Raw genomic sequence first — 21,566 nt, forward strand, 5'->3', positions numbered from 1 at the left:
ACTTCTTCAGAGCTTAAAATATTAGCTCTAGTTTCTGGAGAAAAAAGAATGGCCACACCTGCACTATAATTTGTCCCATGACTAAGTATCTGTTGACCCTTCCAGCACATTTTCCAATCAATTTCATTTTCTGCATCACTATGAGTTTCTTGAAGCAATACAACATTTAATCTTTTTAGCTGTATACTTTCCAATAACAAATCTCGTTTATGTCTATCCCTCCCACCATTAACATTAATGGAGCCCACCCTTAAATTATCCATATATGTATTTAAGAGGAAGAACGACAGACATAACAGAAAGGGGGAAAAAGTAAGAAACACCATGTGATGCATTTCTGATCAGTTATTCAAAAACCTTTTTTTCCTCCTTTCCTACCCTTTCTTATCATTGTAAGATGCTTCTTTAACCGAAAACGCTTCTTTTCACTCAAAAGATCAAAACCAACTGCTTTCTGAAGGACTGTAACAGACCTAACAAACTTCTCAATATCCGGAAAAAAATCTTTGACATTCACCTGTTTCCCAAAAGTATCATCCAAAAAAAGATTTATTTCCTCAAGAGGATATAAGGACATTTCCTTTTGAAAATCTCCCTGTAAACTATCAATATCAATAGAATCTGTTTCATCAGACATGGCATCAATAGTGTCATTGTTTGTACAGCTTAATGACCCACTCAGATGAATTTCACCAGATTCCTCAACATTATAGTCACTTTGCTCAACGTTACTGTTCTCCGCTACATTAACAGTATTTCCAGCTGTGGCCTTCTCATCATTACCGCTGCGCGAGCCGTCACTAACGCTGCACTCAGCTGACTGTACCGGCACTTCAGGCGCCGCTTCAGAGATGACGCGCGTTACCGTTCCAGTATCTATTTGAAAACCAGAATGACCTGCGATTTCATTATCAACAACATTTTCTGAGTTGATCCTAGCATCAACCTCACCCTCTGAAACAACATGTTTCGCTGCTCCTTGCTCCTTATGTGGACAAGCAATGCGCTTATGGCCGATGTCACCACAATCAAAACATCGCAAATTACCAGTAGTCGCATAAACCATATATGATCGTCCTTCATGCTTAACACGAAAAGAAACATCCAAGGAATTTTCTGGGGAATCCAAAAACATATATACTTGTCTTCTAAAAGACTGAACATGTTTTAAAGACGGGTGTCTGCAACCTAAGGAGATCGTTCTAAACTCACTAGCAAACTTGCCGAATCTCAATAATTCACGTTCCAACGCCTCACTAGAAATGAAAGGCGGAACATTTGAAATTATGATTTTACTGGAAGGTGCGTAAAGCGGTGTAACTTGCACGAGATTCCCACGTATGACAATGCCATTTTCGATCAACCTGCTAGCAGTATTTTTCTCCTTAACGAACACAACAACCGCTTTATTCATTCGAGAGGCAGAAATAATACTTTCAAACCCTACCTCATCTCCCACTGCCACAAGAACCTCCTCCACGTTAACTCCATCGTCAGGTACACACCGCACACCATGCTGTAAGGATAGAGATGGCGTCTCTTGAGACGCCATCCTATCGCACAACTTTGTTGCGCTCAAACGTTTACTAAAACTGTCAAAAACATGCAAAAGAAAAAGAAAATGTGAGAAAAAAGAAAAAGATATTATAGAAAAGAAAAGAAAAAGAAAAAGAAAAGAAAAAAAAAGAAAAAGGAAAAGTTTTGCAGCTCGATTCTCACTCGACGCTACTCTCACCCCAAAGCTCCCAACATGCAAAGCGAGCGAGAGAGAGAGAGAGAGAGAGAGAGAGTGAGAGAGAGAGAGAGAGAGAGAGAGAGAGAGAGAGAGAGAGAGAGAGAGAGAGAGAGAGAGAGAGAGAGAGAGAGAGAGAGAGAGAGAGAGAGAGAGAGAGAGAGAGAGAGAGAGAGAGAGAGAGAGAGAGAGAGAGAGAGTTTTTGAAAGCCTCTATAAGTAGACTTTGAACTAAAGTGCTAGAGTTATCAGTGATTTTCAATGTAATGTGACATACAGGCACACACAGAGACAAGTCCTGCAGAAGGACTATAGTCAGGTTTCAAGTCTGACCTCTTATTTTAAAATGTATCAGTCACACACTCTCATATCAAACATCTCCTCTTCATCATCTTCGTGTAGAAGATGAAATGACTCAGTCCCATCAGCCCTAGTGTCAGTGTGTGGGTGTATGTCTCACATCTGAGTCACATCCATACTCAAAGTGAATGAACGATTAGTTCAGTTCTAAACTCCTACACCACAGATGATCTCAAACTGATCTGTGCCAGTTTAACAAAATTAACTTTAGTGCTCAAGTGTGTCATTTATGTGCCACTAGGGGTGCAAAACAGAACAGCAAAAGATTCAAATACTCCCTCTGTCTTTCATTGCTTGCACAAACAGGGAGTCCAGTAACAAACTCACACCATTGGTTGAGCTCAAGGCTGGTTTGCATGGTCCAGTTTGCCTCTTCTGGTTGATGCCATAACTACACCATTCTGATGACTATAGAAACTTCCTTGCCCATTGATGGTTATTATGAAGTATTTCTTTTCATTGTTGATTTTATTTGAATGGTGATATTCCTGTGTAATTGTTCTCTGTTGCCTGATGCCTCAACAACAACACTGTAAGGCTGGAAAAATACATTCAAATGTTATACTTAAAGGATTAGTTAACTTTTAAATAAACTTTTGCTGATCATTTACTCACCCCCATGTCATCCAAGATGTCCATGTCTTTCTTTCTAAAGTCGAAAAGAAATTACGTTTTTTGATGAAAACATTCCAGGATTGTTCTCCATATAATGGACTTCAATGGGCTCCAAACGGTTCAAGGTCCAAATGACAGTTTCATTATAGCTTCAAAGGGCTTAAAGCGATACCAAACGATGATAAGGGTCTTATCTAGCGAAACGATCAGTTTCTGCGAGAAACCGAGCAGTATTTATGCTATTATTTTACCTCTTATCAGACGAACGTGATCATCTCTGAGCTCCGCCATAAGTTCCGCTAAGTGAGGTCAAAATACGAGCCTGGTCATAGATGTATACGTAGATGCCTCATTAGCGCTTGCACAGATCAGTAGAATGAGGCATCTACGATCGATATATCTATGACCAGGCTCGTATTTGACCTCACTTAGCGTAAGTTACGGCGGAGCTCAGAGATGATCACGAGAGATGATATTGATGATCAATAATAGCATAAATACTGCTCGGTTTCTCACAGAAACTGATCGTTTCGCTAGATAAGACCCTTATTTATCGTCTGGTATCGTTTAAAGCCCTTTAAAGCCCTTTAAAGCTGTACTGAAACTGAAACTATCCATTATATGGGGAAAAATCCTGGAAAGTTTTCATCAAAAATCGTAATTTCTTTTCGACTGCAGAAAGAAAGACATGGACATCTTGGATGACATGGGGGTGAGTAAATTATCAGCAAAAGTTTATCTAAAAGTGAACTAATCCTTTAACCCTAAAATGGGCGACATATTCTTGGGAATACAAACATTTGAGAGGCTGTGGAGGCAGTGAAAGAGTTGGTCTTATTTCTTGGTTTCATTCAATTCACATTTATTTCATGTTGAAAGGGTGTTTGTTGTGACTATTTAGATCTGGTGACTTTGTTCATAAATTTTTTGTTTAGCTCATGGGCACCTGTAGTGGGAAATCCACTCACCTTCAGCTAAAAGTTGATATATTTCACATATTTACAATTTTGCTGGGGACTTGCATGTTTGTCGGGGTATAAATTAATTGAAAAAAGAATGCTTGTTTGGCAATGTGTGTTACAACATTTAAAATTTTGTAAAACATTTAGGGCCAGATTTACTAAACAGGGCAAATTAGCGGGAGAGTGCAATTCCATAAAAGCGCAGATGGGAGTGGACAGTTCTGCGCATGATAATGGCGCTGCGCAAATTAATGAACATAGTCGCAGCCGGATACCGCAAAACCAGTAAATTGGTAAATCACCTCGCATGATTAATTTAAATACTCTCCTCCCATAAACGTTGCGCCTGAAAGGGAAACTCCTGCAAATGCATATGCAATAAGGTCAGCCAAAAAATAACCCTATCCACACATTTTCAGCACAAATTTTTCACTGCATGTCTTTAGTAAATCCTGACAGTAGTATTTTAGCGGCAAAAGAGGGTTTGTGCTGGCGCAAGCTGTTAGTAAATCTGGCCCTTATTCTCTCATAACTTAAACGAAACATTCTTTGTTAAATTCTGTTGAGCAATAAGTATAATGCCTATTTATGAATATATTACAGTCTAATCAAATACCAAATCAAATATAATTTCGTAAATTGCATAAACAATTATGAACAAAACAGAATCTTGTATTTATACATAGTTTAATACAAAGAGCTGAAGCGCTGATCACAGAGAACTTTTGCGTTTTAAAATATGAGATACAGTATAATGGAAAAAAACAAACCTTACAAAGTCTTGAGACATGTTTTTTAAAAGTTAAACTTCTTTGAACTTTCTAAACCTACGGCTCTCTGTTGCGAGACATGAGTGCAACTATCAGATATGTCAGTCTAACGCTTGTTTACATAGAAAACAATGGAAAATATATTTTGAATGAACCATGCAGCAGTGCCGCATCAAGTGAGTTCAACTGGATCATCATACACATCTCATGCACAACAGATAAGGCTGCCTGACACACAGCTAGGATTGTGAAATGTGGATTTTTATTTGAAATTCGACCAATATTTGACATTTTAATTTGACAGCCCTAACTCCCTGTGCTTGCGCTACTAGACAACAGTACAAATGGATTTACAGTACAAATGTATTACATCGCAAACACTCCTGTGTCCTTGTAAACCAAAAAGCTTAAAAAAACTGCAAAAAAATGCAGAACGTTTTCTGTGATGGGTAGGTTTAGGGGTATACAGTATAAAGTTTGTACAGTATGTATGAAAGTCCTATGGAAAGTCCCCATAAAATATGGAAACCCAATGTGTGTGTGTGTGTGTGTGTGTGTGTGTGTAACAGGAGAACGGGGTTGAGTTTGAGGCATGTCTGGTCGCTCAGTGTGACTCTCTGATTGAAGCGCTCACTCGGCAGAAGGCCAAACTGCTCACCAAGGTCACGAAGGAGAAAGAGAGCAAACTGAAGGTAGGTCAACACACACACACACACACACACACACACACACACACACACACACACACACACACACACACACACACACACACACACACACACACACACACACACACACACACACACACACACACACACACACACACACACACACACACACACACACACACACACACACACACACACACACACACACACACAAACACACACCTCTTGTCACTCATTCCTACTCTAAACACATTTTGACACCTCAAGATCCACAAACCTAAAATTAGATGTACTGCTTTTTTGTGGTTGTGGTAGTAATTTTAGCATCATCTTAAAAAGTTCAATTTAACTACTTTAAGGCCTGGGTTTACAGACAAGGTTTAGATTAAGCCAGGATTAGGCCTTAGTTTAATTAGGACATTTGAGTGACATTTATTAACATGCCATAGAAAATAACATTACTGGTGTGCAACTTGAGACAAAACAATGGAACTGACCTAATACTACTAAGCTATGCCAGTGCAAGTTGTTTTCAGTTAAAACAGCTCAAGCATGCATTTTAGTCTGGGACTAGATTTAAACCTTGCCTGTGAACCTTGCAAGATTATTTTGGTCACATGATAATGTAGCCTGCTGCTTCAGCACACAGATGGGATAGAGGGAGAAAGATTTGCTGTAATACTGTACACTGTTAGCGTTGTGACCATACGGAAAGCAGATTGAGTTCTTGTCTCATCTGTGTGACTCCATATGGTCAGAATAAAGTGAGATTTATTTAGTCTACCTGCATTCACACCTGCAATCCAGTCTATAAGTAGGCTAGTATTTTTTTAACTAATGGTTACACTATTAGCCTCAAATTAGCTTGGTGATAGATGCTTTTTGTTCCTCCATCTTCTGGGGTATGTGTGCAGTTAATCAGATAAAGTGTTGTTGTGATTACAGCGACAGGAGACGTCATTTTCTACTCTAATTCTTTTCTTCCACGCCAGTAGTCTGACAACAGAGCTTTACGCATGCCCTCTTTCACCACAATGAACAGAGGATGATGGGGGTGGGGTGTGTGAAAAGGAAATATATGGTTAATCCATTCACTGCTCTATAGATTACAGAGATGTAAGATTATATTGTGCTTCAAGAGCACTGAAATTAACTTGGGTTTGTAAAATAAAAAATCAGACGGGAAAGCATAAGAATTTAGGTTAGCCTGGTACATCTATCGCTCTTCACATTAAACATCAGTTCATTTGTTACAGATTAGAGACAGAAGGCTTACTCTGTGATTTTAATCATAAAAAGGCTGGCAGACAAAAAATGGGAAATTAAAAATGAAAGTCATCTATTTTTCTCCATATTCACAGCCTCACATTAACAATGTCTTTAAGCATTATTAATGTGTTTTGTCTGATTGAGGTGCCAGTTTTGTTTTGTTTAAACATTCATTTATACCTTAAAGGGTTAATGCTGGTTCTGTCAGTTATAATTATACAGTCATTCGTCTCATTTCATAGAGCGCTTGACAAGTGCATCATTAAATAATTATGCATTATAATTAATGTAGAATTAATAAAGAGTGACTTGATCAGATTATCTGCACAATTAGATATGGATAGATAAATGAATGTTTGATAAATGAAATCAAACATTCAGTTCTTTGTATTTCAAAAACAAATATTAATAGAATGCATGCAGTATTGTTCACCATAGCTTATTATTTCAGTATTTAAAAGGAATCAACATTTAATACTACACTAAACAGATTACATTAGCCATGACTTTATTTACAGTATACAGCACAGCCTTATAGGGTTAGTTCACTTAAAAATGAAACATCTGTCATCATTCACTCGCCCCCATGACGTTCCAAAACTGAATGACTTTCTATCTTCTGTGGACCATAAAAATATATATAAAAATATATATAACCATACAATGAAAGCCAAAACTGTTTGGTTACCAACATTGTTCACAGCATACTTTGTGTACATATATATATATATTTTTATCACACTAGTCTCATATTAACAAATGTAATGTTTTTCTAGTGTCTGCATTAACATGTATTATAACATTTATTTTAGTGCAAGGTCTTGCTCTATTTAAAGCGGATTACTGTAAAATGATTTTCTGTTTAAATGATTTTCTGTCATAATCGATTGAGCTTAACTTACACCGGAACATTCCCTAATCGTCTGAGACTGAAGATCCTTGACAACCATACAAATCTGGGACCAGTTGCATAAACAGCCTCTAAGTTAAGACTATGTCAGAACTAGTTTGTCCAACTAGCAATCAGTTAACGCTAATCAGTCTTACTTTTCAAATTCAAATTAGACCAATCTACCTTTTTGTGTAACTGACTTAAAAAAAACCCATGACCAGTATTGAAGGGAAAAGATGACTAACTTGTAAGACTGTCTTAGCAGTTTATGCATCTCTCTGACAGTAGATGTTTGCGAGTTTGTGTGATGCTGATATCTCTTTGAAACATCTATCTGATGTGACACTCACCACTATGAGCTTGTCTTTGATTGAATGTCTTTTATGCTACTGCTCAGACTGCATGTGTGTGATGAGAATTTAACAATGGCCTTTCTGTTTCAGACTGTCAAGGATCAGATAACTCACTGCACCATGAAGCTCCGGCAAACCACAGGAATGATTGAATTCTGTCTGGAGGTTATTAAAGAGAACGATCCCAGTGGATTCCTACAGGTACAAAGACATTAAAACCCAGAGAGAAACACAGTCAAAGGTCAAAGATCCAAAATAATAATAATAACGATGGTGTACTCACATACAGTAGGTGTGTTACTGGCCACTGTTTTAATCTACTTACATCAAATGCAATACATTAGATGTGATTAAAGTGTTACATGCATGTTTATTGTGATTTAGATCGCATAGGCTACATTTAACTACGATTATGACTACAACGATTGTGAGCTTAATCGCATCAATTTGATCGAGGTAAAGGGTGTGTTCACACTTGTAGTTCGGTTCGCTTGGCCATAGTCATTTTGTCTTTGTCTTCTTGGCGTTCACACTGGCATTTTAACACCGAACCTAAAGGCATAGGGATATATTCACAATCTAATTAATCGGCTTTTATTACGAATATTTTGTGATTATCACAAACAATGCTGTGTGCTGGGCTAAATCACTTCTTGTATGTGTGTAGCCTACATGGTATTTTGAGCAGGCTGAAAACTTGTGAAGAGCTTATAAAATGTTTCACGAGTTTGTGTGCCCATATAATCTTAGTGAAAGTGGTAAACAGATTTGGCTTGCTGTCTGTTATAGAGGGGCTCGGAGAGGATATTCTACTCGAGCTCCGATTGCCCCCCTATAACAGGCAAAATTGTACAAAAGGAGGATCAGGGGAGGAGGAGGGATGCTGCAGGAACTAAAAATGGGAAGAGGTAAGCTGCTGGTTTTATACCTTGGTATTAATTGGAAGATTAGATGGGCGTACTCCTCCCGAAATTACGTTTAATAACTTCACTTAAAGGAGTCAAAACAGCGGTAGGAATCCCTCCGTCACACACACAAACAAAGATCTGCTGCGAGGAGATGCAGTTCTGATGCCTGTACCGAACTGTGATGGCCAAGATGTTATGTGCTTTTTAGAGTTGCATCTTGTGACATCATGTCCCGTTTTTGTCCGTGTTGCATTCATATTTCATTTAAACTGTACCAGAGTTCATTTGGAAGCATACAGAGACCATTCTTTTCAGCATTCTCGGTCCGCTTGTTTGGTGCACACCACAGGGTTCGGATGGCAGTGTTCACACTTATTCAAATGAGCCGCACTAACACAGCAATCGCACCAGGGTTCGTTTTAATCGCACCAGACATGCCAAGTGTGAACACACTCAAAGTTTAAGAGCCTAGATCTCATTATAATCACATTATAAGGGTTCATGTAAAAATAGACATTGTGACAGGAGAACTGGTACCATCCCTAATTTCTTTCTATGTTAATTCAGAAATCTCACAATTCTGAAAAATCAGAGTCACAAGATATAAACTCACAATTGTGAGAAAAAGGTCAAATGTGAGATAAAAATCACAATAACCTTTTTTATGTTTTTATTCCATAACGGAAACAAACTTTCATAGGTATCCGATGGTTTCCTCTGAAAGCGTTTGCCTGCTGTTTAGACTTTCCCTCAGCAATTAAACTCTTTCAATAATTAATGTTTCATAGCAGCGAGTGTATAATAGAGAGAGAAGACTGCTCCAGAGGTGCAACGCTGCCTCTTTACTGAATTTTTTATGAAGTATCAATTGTGATGTTTCTTTGAGTACCTTCACAAAGCATGTAATGTGAGTCAGAGATGCCTGTCCAGCAGAGATTTCTGATAAAGGCAGAGAGAAAGGCAGTTGGCAGACAGTGCTGTAAATTGTTTTGTCTTGATCCCCAAAATACAAAGAAGAGTGAATCCCTAAAACACTGTGCAAAATTTGATGGACTAAATCTTTTATACTGTGCATGAATGGCAACCACAGTACCAAAACTGTACAAAATGTGTCCTTAAAGGAATAGTTCACCATGTTTCATGCTCTGTAATTCTAAATCATTTTCCAACCTTAAAAGTAGATTTTTATTGTTTATTGTGATTATTTTAATTAATAATAATTAAAATAATTATACTATGATTAATAAATAATACTACAAACAATATAATAATAAAAATAACATAAATAAAAAAAATATATAATATTAATTTGATTTTCTAAAGGCTGACCCACACTAAAAGATTTGTAAAATCTTATCAGACACAATCATAGATTTAACTGGTTTGTTTGTGTGGAGTGACGTGATGTGATCAAGACAGCACAGACTAACAGACTTTAGAATAAACAAACATGGCTGACGAAGGGCAAGAAGAAATTGCGATAATAGTGTTTGGACTGCTTTTTACAGAACATTTGCAGAAACAAAGAAAAAGGTTTGGATGAAGTCGTGTTTTGCTTCCGTCTTCCATCAGCTCCCATTCTGATTGGGTATCATTTTGTTCTTCTACGTGACAATCTCCAGAGCTTGCACGCATTTGTCCTCCAGGTTCACCCACACAACAGGATTTCTGATCGAAAAATATTCAACATGTTGGATATTTACGATTTGGGATCGGTGCAGCCCTGAGGTTCTTCCGAGCAGATTCAATCCCACACGAAAATCTGATAATATAATCTGTAGAACCGTCAAGACAATCGGGACTTGACCTACAATTGTCAGAAGGGGAGAATTGGGCCCAAAATCGCCCAACTATCTTGTAGTGTGTGGGTGTCATAAGACATCACAGTTGATCATTATCGTTTCTCTTCTACTCTTCGTTTCTTTCTTCTTCCAGATCTCAGATGCGTTGATAAAGCGTGTTCAGTCCTCTCAGGATCAATGGGTAAAAGGTGCACTGGAGCCAAAGGTCTGCCCAGAATTTGCCTTGACTGTCAACACAGACCCTCTGATGCAGTCTATTCTCCAGCTCGACTTCACCCAGAATAAAGGTAACATGTGACAACACACCTAACAAATTAACGTTCACTGTTTGTGGTCACCAGTGTTTGGGGGAATAACATTATAAGCAATGCACGTTATATGATTGTGTTTTGGAAGTAATGATTTTGGGAGTTGGCATATGTTCTTGCATTAAAACAGATAGATGGAACACAGCGGATGGATTCCTATTTCCAAATAAATGCTGTTCTTTTGAACTTTTTATTTATCAAATAATCATTACAAAATGCATCACGGTGTCCAAAAAAATTTAAGCAGCAACCATTTTCAACATTGATTCTACATTGCATTGTTATTGCACATATCATGGTAATGGCTGCTCTGCTTCTAATAAAAAAGGGGGAAAAAAGAAAAGATATAGCTTCTTCAGTAGGGATGGTTCAGAAATATTTGCTGAAATGTATGTAGATTTCAATAAAATTAATCCCGCAACAGTATTTGCGCAATTATCGTAGTTACTTGTTTGAGTAGTGCAGTAATGTAACACATTACTTTAATAAGTAACATTCCTCAACGCTGGTGGTCACTTTAGTAAGGCTAATAATATATTGTTTTATACATTTGTTGAAATGAGATTCTTGCTTATGCATTCTTTGAATGTTGCCCGTTGATTTAGAATCCAAGGACTAGTAAACAAACTCTTCAAAATTGGCAATTAAACCAATATATCAAATTCATCATTGTCTTGATGAATAGTTGGACTGCTCTTTACACAATCCAAACACAAATTCAATTATTCCCAGTTTCAGAGGGAAATGATCCCCCCCAGTTTTACTTCTAGACTCATACATGCAACACCTGCTTTGTCCGATATCATCTTTCAGATGGTCAGGAGGCTGCATCATTGAAACAAATACATGTAGGTGACCAGAAAGAGGAGGAGAACACAGGAGGTATTTCATAGTCGCTACAAACTGTTCCCCTTTAATACTCAACCCCACCCCAAACCACAGCCCCTTATCCTCTGTATGTTTTTTAGAGGCACCAGTGACTTTCAGGAAGTGCTTACTCCCATGCATGTCACTCCACGTTTACCCCTGTTTAACCTTCTGATGCCTTGATGGATGATAGTTGATGCTTACATGTGTACTTGGAACTCTCTTTTAGCGGAGACCCCGACAGTGCCTCCCGCACCACTGTTGCAGTTGGAAAAATGCTGCATGCGAAACAACAGCGCCACTCTGGCCTGGAGGATAACTACAGTCCAAGCCCTGCCTGTAGAGGGTTACGTGCTGGAGCTGGATGACGGGAATGGCGGGCCTTACCGGGTACTGGGTCAACATTTTATTTCCACATTGAGATCATTCATCAGTCAGGAAAACAAATAGATCTTTTTGGTTATTTTATACTCTGAATGCTAAATGAATATAACATGAAATCAATTAATTAGTACCATTTTCATTCCTGTGGTGAGGTATTTCTCTATTAAACAAGACATTGTCGTCAGGATGTCATGGTGAGGAAATTTTCACACTGGTATATAAACTCCAGGGAGCATGGGTATTGAAATCACCTTTGATAGCGCGCTCACAAATTCGCAATCATGCGTACTCTTTGTATAGGGAGCGAAGGTACTGACCGGATTTTTTAAAAGATGTCAATGATGCTCAGGATCTGTTGCGCACTAAATACCACAGCATCATCCTGTCAGTCATCTCTCCTTATTCTCTTTACATGATAAGTGAAATCTGACTCCTGCTGCACAGTGCTGTGAATCTGCAGCTTGTGCTGTATGGAGCAGAGCAGAGGCTTTCAGTTTATAATTGTAGCGTCCGTTGTCTGAACTAAAGGGTTTTTATTTCTATAAAAAAGCAAAACGACAGTGGGGGTGGTGCCACAGTGGCCAAGTAATGTAATCGTGTACAGTCGAACATTGTGTAACACCGACTACCTCAGCAAGCCTAGATGGGTGTAAGGTTTAGGGGGTGAGTGTAACAGAGGCCAGCTAGTAAAAGCTGTGCAGGTAAACCTCACTTCCCTGGCCTCAAGAGGCACACTAACAACTGATGCTAGCGGTTATGGTCTTTAGTGTCCTTTAGTGTTGTAGTCAAGACCACCTAATCCAAGACCAAGCTGAGACCAAGACTAATGTGTGTTGAGACCAAGACAAGACCTAGACCAAGGCAGGGTGGGACTGAGTCAAGACCAAGACTAGACCAGCACTCCTTAAATTCACAAAGATCCACATTACCACCTGAGAAATTACTTATTTTTAATCAGTAAATATAATTAGAATAAGACACTGTATAGAGTTGTTACCAATATTCATCTTTGCACTGCAGAGACGGTACAGAAGATGCATCTGTTATTAAAGTCATGCAGTCATGCTCAAATTTGTGAAAACTCATACCAGTACTTGCAAAAATATCTTGAATTTTGTGAGCGTTTGTATTATTTTTATGACATTTTTGACACAATCCCTCATTAATTTCTGAACTGGGCACCGGCAATTTAGTGATATCCCAGCAGTTGTGGTCTTGACTGGACTTGAAAGAAAATCCAAAGTCCAAAAAGTACAAATGTGACCATTCAAAAAATGGTCTTAAGTCTCGAGTACTACAACACTAGTGTCCTTTTTAGCACACCCGCGTTCCATCCTGGCTAAAGCTGTGAGTATGACCAGTTACATTGGTGCTGTGACCCGGATTAGAGGCGAGTATAACGGAGGTCAGCTTGTTAGAGCTGTGAAGGTAAATCTCACACCAACACCCTCAGGCTAGCAGCTGTGTTCTTCAATGTCCTTATTATCTGCCCCCCTCCCATGCTGGTTGACGATGGTTTGAATCCCGTTCAGAATAATGCGAGTAGGTCCAATTACATTTGTTCCTGCTAATCAGAGGTATGACCTCAAAGCTAACAGACATGGACTAGAAGCCACAAATTCTAAATTAAAATATTAAAACACATATATATAACCATTGTGCATTTAGAACAGGGGTGTCCATTCCTGCTACCGGAGGGCACAAATTAACGAAAATGAGGGAACGAATTAGTCCAAACTGGTGCAAAGTAAAATTAAGTTGTGGGAACGAATTTACCATCCATCCATTCCATCCATCCATCCATCCATCCATCCATCCATCCATCCATCCATCCATCCATCCACCCATCCAATGTAGGACTGAATGATGCATTTTTGTTATCTAGGTTTTTTTAAATGCTTGCAAAATCATAAATTATCTTCTTTTGTTTTAAACATCTACAGCTTATAATTCACGATAAACTTGCAGCATCGCCTTATATCTTATTTTACGCAAGATCATGTTTCTCCAGATGCTTTACTTCCTGTCTGCCTTTTTTTCTTCTTTTCCTGTTCATGTTCCAGGAGGTATACGTGGGTAAAGAGACAGTCTGTACAGTGGACGGCCTTCATTTCAACAGCTCGTACAACGCTCGAGTCAAAGCGTACAATTCTGCTGGCGTGGGAGCATACAGCAAGGTTGTTGTTCTGAAGACATCTGATGGTGGGTGTTTTGGTCATCTACTTCACACAGCTTCTTTCATTCACCTTTAATGGTGTCTCTGAGAGTTCTTAAAACTTCTTTTTGATCTATGATGCTTATGCATGCACGCACACACACATTTTCCACATTATATATTCCCTTTCCTTAGTGAATCCCTGCTGTGGATGTTTCTCTTTAATGAGTGTCTTAGGGAAACTCCTCTCATCACTCTTTAGCTACTTTAACTTTAACATCAGGTACATATAGAATTCAAATGGTTTTTGAGTTCATTTCAGTCCTTGAATTCTTTTGACTGAGTAGTGTTTCATATTTATATCAACAGCACTGGGACTTTTCACTGTTTGTATCACCCCACCCGTTACTATGTTGAACCAGTAGAGTGACTGTCTTTAACAGAGAGTCAGTGAATCATTCACGCAACTGATTTGTTCAAAAACACTAACATAATCAGTAAAACATTTTTTTTTTTAGAATTGAGACAAAAACCCAGATAGAGTAATTTTGGCAGGACCTGGATGTGAATATGAGCATGTCTACATAAACCAATGGTCCCAGAGGAGATGTTTAATTACCACATAACATGCAAGGATTTGATGCTAGATTTGCCTTACAGGCACTCTGCTGCCGAAAATCTTGTAAGAGAGCTTACCAGCTTTAATATTTCATCTCTTTAACTGTTTTAATAATTCATGTGTCACTGAAGGAGTGAATATGGTGTAGATACGTGTATGATCAGCAAATTATGATGACTATACTTACAGTCTTTTATATTCTGCTAAAGGTGCTGAAATAATTATTTTGTACATAAAATAACTGTCCTAAAAAATCATTGGGTTCTGTAGACAGCAAAAAAGGGGGCCAGTCAAAGCCAGCCTTTTACAGTATGTCATAAAGAAATAGGTGGACCACAAATTTGGTTCCATTACCTACACAAGTCTCAGTAAAATCATTAATTATTTGTAATAATTATTGTCAATTGCCAGATGCTATTTTGATTGATTTTTAGACTTTCTGATATCATTTTCTTTTATTTTCTGCTAAATATGTTTTTTTTAACCACATTGAATTATTTTGTCTATTATATTTTGTTTTTTCTCTTTCCTTTGCAGTGGCATGGTTCGCCTTTGACCCTACATCAGCTCACAGAGACATTGTCCTGTCCAACGAAAACCAGACTGTGACTTGTAACAGTTATGATGATCGTGTGGTGCTCGGGACAGCTGCCTTCTCCAAGGGTGTGCATTACTGGGAACTTAGCGTGGATCGCTATGACAACCACCCCGACCCTGCATTCGGTGTGGCACGGATCAATACGATGAAGGACATGATGCTAGGGAAGGACGATAAGGCCTGGGCCATGTATGTGGACAACAATCGCTCCTGGTTCATGCACAACAACTCCCACACCAACAGGTATGCACCTTCATTTGCTAATTTTGTGATTTTCTTTTTCTAGAGTGTTACTGACAGACTAGGAAGAGATGTGCTGCAATATGTTTTTTTTTAATAATCCAGCATAAAAACCTAATCTAATAGACCCCAAAAACAAAATCAAGCTCTATTTTAACACCATTTACTAAAGACTTGCTTTTTCACTCACTGATCTCTATAGGTTACAGATAGATTATGATAATATTATTAGTATTATTATTATTATAGGTCAGTATTTCCACCATGTTTCAAGTCTCTTCCTATGTCACAACTTGTGTAGCATTATAACCGTTGTTTCGGTATAAGGGTTTAACCAGAATATAAAGCTTAACTGAAACATGTAGTGCATGTAAACGTGGTCTATGTCACACTTATGCTGATGTAGTGCCCTCATGTGAGTATCAAGGACGGGCTGATAATAATACTTGAATACTAATGCAACTATTTAAAATTCTGTCTCTGTTTATGGATACTGAGATGACTGAGAGAGCACGGTTAACAGTTGCTAATGTTAAACTTAATCCCTGAAATCTGTGCCTTTGGTATGTTAACCCACTTAAATGTAGCCTGAAGTCTACTTCTTTGTCAGTCTTAAATCCATGCTTAGATCTCCTTTCTTATTATAAATTATAATATAAATGTTTATAATATTTTATATATTCCCCTATACACATTTTTCTTTTATTCTTTTGTCCCTCCATCATCCAGGGGCTCTAAGCAGGTAAAGCATTCTGGTGAAAGTAGTTTATAGTCACCCCAGTAGAACTCTGCTAGTAATAGTTGTAGTACTTTTATCAGCTCTGTGATGGTTGTTAGATGAGAGAATGTTTCAGAAACACAGTGTTCCTGTTTGTAATAATGTGCATTTTTGGTGATCCGATCACAAGTGTCCGGCACTAAATACTGGTGGAAGCAGGGATTAAAATTTTTGGAATCAGTTTCCACCTGGCATTTAAGATGCGTTTCCGGTAATCCTATCACAAGTGGTCAACCGAGAAGCATTACCATTTCCACCTGGTATTCAAATGTGTTTCAAATGCGTCTCCTGTGACCAATTGTGTTCGGATTTCATTGAGACATTCCCCTTTTATTTCACAACACTCTTCATCACTTTCGCAGGAGCACAGAGTGCAGCACGCCCACATTATTGAAAGAACAAACCCGTGTTTAGGCCCATTCACACCAAGGACTACACCTATAACATTAACTATGAAGTTTTAATAATCGTTCGAATAGTTAAGAATAGAGAATTCCAGACTTCAGCTATAACAAGAACGTCACAGAGATAAGATATCATTAGAATCACTTTCAGAAATTTTTCAGAAATCAGAACGAATATAGTTATTGTTAAAGTTCTGTCAGGACCACTATCATCAAAGATGAATAACAATTAGTTCTGTTCTGGGCAAAAACTCCCTACCCTACCCGTCTATGCATCCTACCATGGATAAGAGCAGGAATAACCCCCCTTAGGGTCAACAGAACAGAACCAACATAAATGTACTGCAGATATCATTAATGTTCAATAATTTAATGTACAACATAATTCGAGCAATTAGCCTGATTCGAAGGGGAATCAGAAGGCCAAACAGTGGAGTTGGTATCACTTGTGGCGCTTTTCCACTGCATGGTACGGCTCGGTACGGCTCACTTTTGGGGGATTTTGCACTGTGTACATTGCCAAGTACCTACCTTTTTAGTACCACCTCAGTTGAGGTTCCAAGGCAGCCGTACCGATACTAAAATTTGACGTGTAAACACTGCAGATCACTTATTGGTAAGAGAGAAACACCACTACCAGCCTCCTTGGATTTGCGACACGAGACATCAAACCCGCTAGATTTAAATAGTTAGCAACAGCCACCGCAGTTTCATTTGTTCGTCGCACTCAATTTGAAAAGGAAAATGGCTGTAGACAAGGTGGCGACACAACTATAACAATCAATCTATAATCCCACCCACTTTGAAGCAAACTACTAAACTGCAGTGGAAAAGCAAACCGAGCCAAAGTAAAGTGAGCCAAGCTGAGTCGTGCCGAGCCGAAGAAAAAGTGGCTTTGTTTTGGTGCACATTCTCACAATGCGTCCCAGAGCAAACACATTTTAGATAATCTTGGGTTGCATTCAGGACGGATAGCATTTCTACTAATGATGTGTTTTTGACTACCTCCTTATGTGGTTTCAGTGATCTGATCACAAAATGTTTAGAGCCTGTTTCCTCCTCTTTTTAGTACTGACCACTTGTAATTGGACCACAAACAACACATCCTAATACTAGGTGGAATCTGGTCCACTGAAATCACATAGGGAGGGTGTCAAAAATGGATGTGACCACATCGCATTTGTAGTGTAAAAGCTCAACCGTCCCGGACTGCAGTGAAGCACTGCCAACTCAACACATGAATGTTATTATGGGATGTATTATAATGTAGCAAACCAAGGCAGGTGATTCAAACTTCTCTGCATTATAACCAGAACACATAGATTACCGTCATTATTGTTGCTTCCCTCCATATCCTTTTATTCGCTTAATTTCCTGCATGCTTGTTTATGGAAGGTTGTTTCTGCCACAGAACATTTTACAATTTTACAGAATTTTTCAGAATTGCGTGATATAAAGTCGCAATTGCGAGTTATAAAGTCAGAATTGCGAGAGATATAGTCAGAATTCTGAGAAGAAAAGTCAGAGTGGCAAATTTTGAATAAAAGTCAGAATTGCAAGATATAAAATCGCAATTGTGAGGAAAAAATTTAGATTTTTGATTTTATAACTTTATAACAATTGCAACTTTATATCACACAATTCTGACTTTATAACTTGCACTTGCAATTGTGAGATTAAAAAGTCGCAATTATCTTTAAAATGTTTTAACCATACTTGTTAGACGCTTAAAGGACTACAGAAGACAGAGAAGAGTCAAGTTTTAAATAGGAAAAATATCGAAACTCTTGATGCTGACGGTCTAATCAGATTCAATTATCTATGCTAAGCTACGCTACGCTAAAAGTGCTACCGCCAGACCCGAAGATCGGCTGAATGGATTCGAAAACGGTAAAACGCAACTGTTTAACTCTAGGGGAGTTGTAAAATGAGCCTATTTTCAAAAAAAGTGGAGTGTTCCTTTAACATGGGTTCTTTCATTTTGTAGTATTTGTGTTGCACACTTCCCGCTCACACGGAAGTGATGCAGTTCATGTTGAAATAAGAGGGGAGTGTCTTGAAGAAATCCAAACACAAGACGTCACAGGACATGCATTTGATATCCATGTTATAAAATTTCTGTCCTCATTTACTCTCCATTATGTTCCAAACCCTTAGTTTTTCTATTCATCTTCAGAACACAAATGAAGATATTTTTAATATTCACTCATAGTTTTTGTCTATTCAACATTTTGTTCAAATTTTCAACCTCCAAATAGTTCATAAAGACATCGCAGACGTAATGAATTGAGCAGTTCAAGTCTTCTGAAGAGAGGTCACTTCATATGATAAACAGATTTAATTTAGAATTTTATTCACAAATATAAATGTTGATCAATGTACTTCAATATGGGGAAAAGAAGCTCAACTGTGCCTGCTTGTCATGTGAGAACAAACCTCATTGGTTATTGCGTAAAGCTTCCCTTCAACATATTTGATGTGTGAATATCTTCATTAGTGTTCTAAAGATGAACAAATGTATTTGTGGGAACCTTATTGGTTTGGAAGGGCATGAGGGTGAGTAAATTAAAAAAATGCATTTTTGGGTGAACCAACCCTTTAATACCAGATGGAACCATGGCCAATGTTTAGAAATACATGATTTGTAGAACTTCCTCAATATGTTTTTTTTTTCCTTTACAACTTTTGAACCACTGGTTAACCACTCTATAAATATAAGTAGGTGATATCACATTTGCAGTCATCCTGTCAGACTGAATATTAACACTGCTGTGATTCAGAAATTACATACACTCTAAAAAAAAAGGTTCTATATGGCACCAAAAATAGTTCTTGGCTCGTAATCATAGGGGAACCTTTTTTAGTGCTATATAGCACCATTTTTGGTGCTTCAGTGGTTCTTCAGCGGTTCTTCAGAGGTTCTTCAGCGGTTCTTCAGAGGTTCTTCAGCGGTTCTTCAGAGGTTCTTCACCGGTTCTTTGACTAAGGTGCTATATAGCACCTCTGAAGAACCACTGAAGCACCAAAATTGGTGCTATATAGCACTAAAAAAGGTTCCCTTATGATTACGAGACTTTTTTTTTAGAGTGTACAGACTGGAGTTGTAAGTAGAGTGGAGCCACAGAAGTTTCCCCTCTCAGGGTTTATCTGCTTTGCTCCAGCTCCACTTCAAATTTTCCTTTGCCTGCATTCCGCTCATTCCATTGATCTTGGATCAAAAGAAAACTCAAAGGCTCTGAGTTTTTAAAAATCCTGCTCCATGTTCCAGGCAAAATTACACAAATCTGCTCCCCACTTTGTATCGCACACATATTCTGTTTCAGAACAACACAGAGACAAGCGGAGTGAAACATTCCAGTACCTGTTCTACTAAATATCAGAACTTAGAGTTGCATAATATTGTACAGAACAAAAGTAAATAGTTGAAATACTGAGTGGAAACTAGATCACATGCTAATTAGTATCATGCCATTTTTTGTAAATACATTTCTCTGATACTGTTGTTTGAGTTTAGATTTGAAAAATATCTTGTGTCACTGATTACCTTCATTTATCTCTTTCCTCTTCTGCCTGATTCCTGCAGGGCTGAGGGTGGCATCACAAAGGGTTCGACTGTGGGGATCCTGTTAGACCTAACAAAACATACACTGACCTTCTTCATTAATAAACAGCAGCATGGACCAGTGGCTTTCGAGAACCTGGAGGGTGTGTTTATGCCCGCCGTTAGCCTCAACCGCAACGTACAGGTGAGCAGCGGATCCACACTGACCTTTACCTTTAACCCACTCAGTGATTGCTAAATCATTCTCATGAGGTTCAGGTTTCTTGATCAAGCGTCTGGATTCTTCTTGTTTGTTTTGTTGTAATAAATGGTACTTTAAGGTTGTGTTCACACTTGGCATGTTTAGTTTGATTAAAATGAACCCTGGTGCGATTGCTCTGTTATAGTGTTGTCAAAAGTACCGACTTCGGTACCAAGTCGAAATAAAAATGTAAATGTTAAAATTAAAACACCTCTGATTGGCCGTTGTGTTCATGCGCTCAACATATATGTCTGTGATTGGCTACAATGATCAATGCTTCAAAAACATGTTGTAAACAGGCATGTTTGACCCTCTTCACAGAGCGCTTACACAGATACACACTGGAGCGTTTGAAAGCAGGCATCTATCAGAGGATCCCTAATATATCTGCTGACGGACGCCTGCTTTCAACGCTCCCGTGTGTATCTGTGTAAGCGCATTAATTGCTCGGTGAAGAGCGTCAAAGATGATTTTAAAGCGTTGATCATTGTAGCCAATCACAGGTGTTTAAAGGGGGGGGGGCACTCAGTTTCAGTCAGTCTCATGTCAATCTTGAGTACCTATAGAGTAGCATTGCATCCTGCATATCTCCGAAAAGTCTTTATTTTTATTATAATTATAAAAGGAAGATGCGCTGTTCCGAGTCTTTCCGAAAAAAGCCGTGCGGCTGGGGGCGTATCGTGTGGGCGGAGCTAAAGAATGTCGAGCGCGCGCCGCTGTTACTGTGTTGAGTGCGTCTGAAAGCTGTGTCATCCCTAAAAGCGGGGAAAAACTTTATTCAACATAAAAAATGGCTTTTAATCAGATACAGCCATACATCTATGATCCGGAATCAGACCCAGAGGCTGAAGTTGAACAGGAGCAGCAGCAAAAACGACTAGAGCAGGACGTCGACTATGTGGTATAAGTTACACTAACTATATAATATGTTTAGCGGCTTGTATTATTTAGAACACCATGTCAAGCGCGAGTGTTACAATGTGTGTGTGTGTGTGTGTGTGTGTGTGTGTGTGTGTATGTGTGTGTGTTTACGCGTGGTTTGTGTAGACATGATTTGTAGTAAGCAGACTGGTTTTGCG

At 38.5% G+C, this 21,566-nt stretch overlaps 1 protein-coding gene across 1 annotated transcript in view; it reads left to right on the forward strand.

Moving 5' to 3' along the window:
* Positions 1 to 21,566, forward strand: part of trim67 (tripartite motif containing 67) — a gene marked incomplete at both ends in the record, with an annotated part of 54,098 nt that overhangs the window by 30,983 nt on the left and 1,549 nt on the right. Inside the window, 8 exons of the mRNA XM_079831573.1 lie at positions 5,009 to 5,131; positions 7,712 to 7,822; positions 10,465 to 10,618; positions 11,453 to 11,521; positions 11,736 to 11,896; positions 13,954 to 14,092; positions 15,202 to 15,505; positions 20,268 to 20,430. Of these exons, the coding sequence (XP_079687699.1) occupies positions 5,009 to 5,131; positions 7,712 to 7,822; positions 10,465 to 10,618; positions 11,453 to 11,521; positions 11,736 to 11,896; positions 13,954 to 14,092; positions 15,202 to 15,505; positions 20,268 to 20,430 (1,224 nt within the window). The remainder of the gene's footprint in view (positions 1 to 5,008; positions 5,132 to 7,711; positions 7,823 to 10,464; positions 10,619 to 11,452; positions 11,522 to 11,735; positions 11,897 to 13,953; positions 14,093 to 15,201; positions 15,506 to 20,267; positions 20,431 to 21,566) is intronic.

The sequence above is a fragment of the Gobio gobio genome (genome assembly GCF_949357685.1).
Source record: "Gobio gobio genome assembly, chromosome: 12".
Lineage (NCBI taxonomy): Eukaryota > Metazoa > Chordata > Actinopteri > Cypriniformes > Gobionidae > Gobio > Gobio gobio.